Source organism: Solanum pennellii, chromosome 3, assembly GCF_001406875.1.
Source record: "Solanum pennellii chromosome 3, SPENNV200".
Taxonomy (NCBI): domain Eukaryota; kingdom Viridiplantae; phylum Streptophyta; class Magnoliopsida; order Solanales; family Solanaceae; genus Solanum; species Solanum pennellii.
In genome coordinates, this window is record NC_028639.1 from 7,117,403 (window position 1) to 7,124,394 (window position 6,992).

The 6,992-nt window shown below is 31.3% G+C and overlaps 1 protein-coding gene across 1 annotated transcript; it reads right to left on the bottom strand.

Annotated features, from left to right (window-relative positions):
* Positions 1-2,455: 2,455 nt before the first annotated feature.
* Positions 2,456-3,833, bottom strand: LOC107014267 (basic leucine zipper 34-like). The gene is made up of 4 exons (XM_015214126.2): positions 3,667-3,833; positions 3,492-3,582; positions 2,803-2,929; positions 2,456-2,595 (listed from the first exon to the last, which is right to left on the bottom strand). The coding sequence occupies exons 1-4, from the start codon at positions 3,831-3,833 to the stop codon at positions 2,456-2,458; spliced, it is 525 nt and encodes a 174-aa protein (XP_015069612.2).
* Between the last annotated feature and the right edge of the window lie 3,159 nt (positions 3,834-6,992).

Sequence of the window (6,992 nt, forward strand, 5' to 3'; positions counted from 1 at the left end):
CTTTAGGAAATAATTCAGGCAAATCCTTACATCAAACTTGGGGTGAAGAAGTTAGTTTAGGACGTCAAAGTTCAAAGGTATGTTGTAAAATAGGTTTTTTGGGGAATATTTCCGAGTTTTTGTCCTTACATCAAACTTGGGGTGAAGAAAATTGCTTTTGCTGCTTTATTTTGTATTTGTCACGACTCACGAGCATGAATGTCATTGGTGTGTGTTTTTCGATAGTCAGATATCATATTTACTGATTTTGAACTTAACTGTCGAATACCCAGAAATGTGTCACATTCATGAAAAAAATTTAAAAAATTATTTTTATTACTTAATGCGTGGTGCAATAATCTTAGATAATTATGTAAAATCTCATTGAATCAAACACATGTAGGGTGTAAATATGAACTAGTCCAATACTATGATAGTCTTACATACTTGATTATTAAGCTATCAGACTAACAACTTTGGTGGAAATATCATTTATCTTGAGTTTGATGAAGAACGTTAGCTATAATTTCTTGGAGGAATTTGTGCTTGGGGCTTGATCTTGAAAAAGTAAACTCTTTTATGAAGTTCTAAGAGTGTAGGAACTTGGAAAAAACCTTGGATGGAAAGTCTCCCTTTGTAGGTTGGAATTTTGATTTGAATGTGTGAGGTTTCTTGACGGAGGAGAGGAACCCAAGGTGAGTTTTAAGAGACTTTATAAGTACTTGAATAGTTGAATTGATGATTTTTAGAGGAAAACAGCTAGTTGGATGATATACTGAGTTAATGCACTAAAAAAAGACTAGGAATAGGGTAAAAAAGTTTGGAAAAATGACTAAAATAACCCTAAAATGCATGCAAGAAGTTGCTGGAAAAAACATGTAGCAAGCCTTCACAGAAGGATCTATTATTCGTGGAACATTCCATTGTCTGTAGTTTTCATCGGTAGAACTTTGATTGCTGACAAGGCTTCACTAAAACGGGCATAACGTTTTATTTAAAACTCAAAATGAGGAAAACTTGGTATAGTTGAAAAAAGGACTCATAGAACTTTAACTTGCTAGGTCACCTAATTCATCATGTGCGGAGAGATATTATTATTTGAAGTTGACCTAAGTAAAATCTTATATCAAAACTGGATTGATAAGAAAACTTTCAACTCAACTTTTTCCTAGGGGATTCTAGTGACCTTAATTCATACCCTAAACAACTTTCACACTAAATAATTGACCTTAATACTTAAAAGATAATTAACAAATCATTTGATTCAAGCCAAAATCTCGCCTAGGATAACAACTATCAATTCTAAGGTACATGAATCAAAGTAACAAGCTGGGAAATAAATTACTTATATTTTCAAAGATTCCAGATGAAAATAGTGAAAATCTCTACCCCAAAATGTTCTTGCATAATAATGAGTGATCTTGACGAATTTTCTCCATTTATAATGATTTACCTCACCATAGAGGCCCAATCCCTCTATCGGACACCGTGATAGTGAAAATGCCCGTTATTTGCGCTGGAATTCTCCCTCTCGGTTGTCACCAAGCTTGGACCATCCTAGGAGGATTTTTGGAGTAACCCTCACATCTTTTCCAACTAAAGAGGAGGAGCCAAATTATAAAATTTGTAGTTGCTAGGTTTTAATCTTATCATAACAGCCTAGCAACCACTATAGTGAGTGGTAAAATTCCTGCTCTGGTGGATGACATCATCCAGAATCAAATTCAAAGTTTTGAGATTTACTTTGTGTCACCCTTAATTAATTTGACTGTGCATTTACAAAAAATGAGGTTTCTATAACGAGTGAGATGACTTTTAAATAATGACAGAACATGTCATTATAATCATTTTCCTATAAGAAAAAGACTAGCCAAATATGGAGATTGTGCTTTTCATTTAGGATTTTTTAATTATGGTAAGAAATTAGGAACGATACTTCCCCATTGGCCTGAATTGCTGAAAAAATAAATTTACTCTACTTTCTTCGCATAATCTTCAAGAGATTGGATCTCCTCTAATATATCAATATCCCAACATAGAGAACCTCTCTGAGAAAGTTTCTTCAACATAATCTTTATCATTGCCAACAAGAAGCCTAGAACTAAACACGCCAAGATGTACTAGTAACATCTTGAAATCATGTTAAGAAGTAACATCACAATACCTTCTCAGATTTACTACGAAGAATTGCATGAAGTATGACCTTAATCACATGATATTTAAGAAATGATTCATTAAACATAAATTAAACTCAGTTTAAAATAATACTTGGAGTTAAAAGATCCATACAGATCAACAAGTACACAAAATTGTTTTCGAATCTAATAATGAAAAATGCATTATGAAAATTCATAACTTCAACACCCGTCAACCCCCTCCCCCCCAAAACCCAAACTCAAACTCAACACTGCCTCAAAGAAAAGAAATGATTTAACAAAGATGATATTTTTTTACACTCCATTTTGGCCTAACATTTTCATATGCCGTCATTCCTGGATGGGGAAAAGTTCATGTTGTCAAAGTTGAGATACTGGTCTATGTCTATATACTCTTCATCTTCCTCATCCTCAGGTTCCTTAAGCCTCTTCAACTCAGCTTCCAGCTCTTCATTTTGCACTATAATCAAGGTGAATAAAGTCAATTTCAGTGTCACATTATGAGAACATTTATGTACTATTATTTTACATATTAATCACTATATAATATGTTTTTTAAATTATAGTTATTTTGTGAATAGTTTTTATATTATTAATTGTTCCTACCTAAATGTCAAATAAAAAAATAAATATATTTGTGGGAAACAAAATATATATATGTATATACCAGCGAGTAAATTAGATTTGTTGGTGATGCTATCCAATTGTAATTTCAACATTTGATTCTCAAGCTGCAGCTTCTTGTTGTTGTCTTTGTCATTTTCTATTTTTCGTCCCAAAAAAGCTATCCTTTCCTGCACAAGTAAATATACGAAATATTTTTTAAGCGCTAATAATTTTAATGTAAAAACCAACCCGTTGATATTGAAGGAAATTATATACTATTAGGTATCCATTATCTAGTGTATCAAAAACAATTGTTGTACCTTACGAAGATAGAATTGTGATTTGCATGCGTATATATATTTTATAACTTATTTAGATTTATTCTTGTATATATATGTTGTTGTAATTGATACACTTTGTCTAGAGATTAGTTTAATTTATGATCACATGCTGTAAAATGAAAATGTGTACTTAATATTTCACATTTAACAAATAAGTTTTTGAAACAACGTCATTTTAATCAAAAGATTCAATGCACAAAAAATTAAAATAATTATACATAAATGGATTCGAGTAACAATTGATATAATTCGATCTATAAATGTTACATTTGCTTAATTTTTTATATGTTAGAATTGTCTAAATATATTTGTGTGCACCATTGAAATTCAATAAAACCATCCAAGAAAAAAAATCAAATAATGAATCAAAAAACATTCTAATAAAAAGTTCATCTAAGAATTTTATTACCTCAAGATCTTTGGCCTCTTTTTTCAACAAATCAATGTATTCAGTCTTCCTCATCCTAGACCTTTGAGCAGACAATCGATTTGATATTGTTCTACAAATCACGATTTCATAAGAATTTTTCATCAGAAATTCACATTTTTAAGTAGCATCAATAAAAAAAAAGATGTGTGTATACCTTCTCAACTTCTTCATGTTCATATTGGGATCTACTTGACCATTTTTTATTTCTGAATTCAGAGCTTCTTCCAGACTTGGAAATTTATTAACTGATTTATATTCAATTGGAGTTTTCAAAGACAAACTCAAATGTGGCTCATCGGATTTGATTCGTTTCTCATTCATTTTTGTTGAATCACCTGAGGAGCATTGAATAAAAATCCCCAAAAAAGAAGCATTAGTAAAAAAAGAAGAAGAAATAAGATTGATAAAGAATATGAATTAAGAAGTGAAAGAGGAGGTATGTATACCTGTAATTGAAGAATGCTTCTTTTGATTTTTTTTTATTTTGCAAAGGCATAACTATATATCTTTATATAGAGATAGGGAAATGATTTTTTTTCACTTGGAAATTATGAAATCTTGTAAACTAGATTTATATAATTAGAATCTTTTGTAGAAAGGTAAGTAAATAGAATATTTGATATATATATATATATATATATATATATATATAGGAAAATTTACATAAATTCCACTTGATTCTGAGGTTATTACTTCGTACATTCTAATTTACATTGTTATAAAATTGGCCAGATTTTGGTGTGTACAGATACATGTATCTCGGAATATATGAAGTCAAAATTAGTTGTAATTTGTTCTAGATATACTGTATCAAAGTGGATTGGCATGTATCTGGACATAAAACAAATCTAACTCACCACTCTCCTCGGTATTTAGCCAAATTCATTTGAGTCGCACCATATACATGTATTAGAGGGTGTTTGGATTGGTTTTAAAATTGGTCAAACCTACTTTTAAGTTAGTTTTTGACTTCTGAAAGTGATTGGTAAATATGAAAACTAACTTAAAATTAGTCAAAATGACTTAAAATAAGTCAAAAATGACTTTAAGTAAGTTTGAAAGTCTTTGAAAAGGCAAAAAAATGTCTTAAAATAAGTCAAAAACCAAAAGTAGGTCTCCCCCTACTTTTTTTTGACTTAAAAATCATTTATGTTTGACTTTTTATTTTTGAGTTAAAAATAACTTTTTAAGTCAATCCAAACAGACTCATAGTGTGTATGTAATGTGATTCACATGTATCTATGATACATGACTATCTTCCTCCCCATCTCGCTCGCCTCCTTCCCCTTCTCTCTTGCCTCTCTCCTTATTTTAGTGTGTATAACAACAAAAAAATGTGTATTTAGGTGTATCCTCCTTAATATATGGTAGGAAATTGTTAGTTAGTGATAAGATACATAATTATTTGAAAGTATAGGTAGAAATAGTATATATGGTATGGATGCATATCGAACAATATCGTTTATACTTGAATATGTCACAAGCCTCACCCGTCATGAGTGACACCTACACTAAATCCTCCATGGGAGAATCAATCATCTACTAACACACACAACTCATAGCAAAACATTATCATAAAACAATTACAGACTTAAACCGTAGAACCTAAGAGTTGTGTACCAAAACATTCACTAATCTAGAATATGGAGATGTAACCTCAGAAATACAAGAGTGCCTACTGTCTAAGTCTGGAAGATGAAGTAGAAAAGTAAGGCATATCTATGGAATCCCGAACAAAGTATCTTACCGTTGGATACAAATAACGTGGGATTCACCGTTAGGGTCACGTAGGAGCCGCCTAATATGACATGTAATGAACTAAGAAAGTGCAAATATTGTATCAGTATACAAAATCAATGTGTACTGCTAGTATCATGTCTAGCGCTAAAAAATACGAATCTAGAAAAAATTACAATATAACACATAACAACGACAATTCAGAAATGGATTGGGTGAAATGTCTAAATAAGTTCCAATTTTCTTGTTGTTAAGACAATAAGGAGTCCATAGGGCCCTTTAGGAAATGATTCAGGCAAATCCTTACATCAAACATGGGGTGAAGAAGTTCGTTTAGGACGTCAAAGTTCAAAGGTATGTTGAAAAATAGGTTTTTTTGGGAATATTTCCGAGTTTTTGTCCTTACATCAAACTTGGGGTGAAGAAAATGTCTTTTGTTGCTTTAATTTTTATTTGTCACGACTCACGAGCATGAATGTCATTGATGTGTGTTTTTCAATAGTCAGATATCATATTTACTGATTTTGAACTTAACTGTCGAATACCTAGAAATGTGTCACATTCATGAAAAAAAATTAAAAAATTATTTTTTATTACTTAATGAGTGTTACAATAATCTTAGATAATTATGTAAAATCTCATTGAATCAAACATATGTAGGGTGTAAATATGAACTAGTCCAATACTATGATAGTCTTACATACTTGATTATTAAGCCATTAGACTAACAACTTTGGTGGAAATATCATTTATCTTGAGTTTGATGAAGAACGTTAGCTATAATTTCTTGGAGGAATTTGTGCTTGGGGCTTGATCTTGAAAAAATAAACTCTTTTATGAAGTTCTTAGAGTGTAAGAACTTGGAAAAAACCTTGGATGGAAAGTCTCCCTTTGTAGCTTGGAATTTTGATTTGAATGTGTGAGGGTTCTTGACGGAGGAGAGGAACCCAAGGTGAGTTTTAAGAGACTTTATAAATACTTGAATAGTTGAATTGATGATTTTTAGAGGAAAACAGCTAGTTGGATGATATACTGAGTTAATGCACTAAAAAAAGACTAGGAATAGGGTAAAAAAGTTTGGAAAAATGACTAAAATAACCCTAAAATGCATGCAAGAAGTTGCTGGAAAAAACATGTAGCAAGCCTTCACGGAAGGATCTATTATTCGTGGAACATTCCATTGTCTGTAGTTTTCATCATTAGAACTTTGATTGCTGACAAGGCTTCACTAAAACGGGCATAACGTTTTATTTAGAACTCAAAATGGGGAAAACTTTGTAGAGTTGAAAAAAGGACTCATAGAACTTTAACTTGCTAGGTCACCTAATTCATCATGTGCGGAGAGATATTATTATTTTAAGTTGACCTAAGTAAAATCTTATATCAAAACTGGATTGATAAGGCAACTTTCAACTCAACTTTTTCCTAGGGGATTCTAGTGACCTTAATTCATACCCTAAACAACTTTCACACTAAAGAATTGACCTTTATACTTAAAAGATAATTAACAAATCATTTGATTCAAGCCCAAATCTCCCCTAGGATAACAACTATCAATTCTAAGGTACATGAATCAAAGTAACAAGCTAGGAAATAAATTACTTATATTTTCAAAGATTCCAGATGAAAATAGTGAAAATCTCTACCCCAAAATGTCCTTGCATAATAATGAGCGATCTTGACGAATTTTCTCCATTTATAATGATTTACCTCACCATAGAGGCCCAATCCCTCTATCGGACA

Coding starts and splice junctions, on each gene's coding strand:
- LOC107014267 (XM_015214126.2), bottom strand. CDS start 3,833: ATGAATGAGAAACGAATCAAATCCGATGAGCCACATTTGAGTTTGTCT. Junction 3,583..3,666: donor AACATGAAGAAGTTGAGAAG/GTATACACACAT, acceptor CGTGATTTGTAG/AACAATATCAAATCGATTGT. Junction 2,596..2,802: donor CAAATCTAATTTACTCGCTG/GTATATACATAT, acceptor CCTTGATTATAG/TGCAAAATGAAGAGCTGGAA.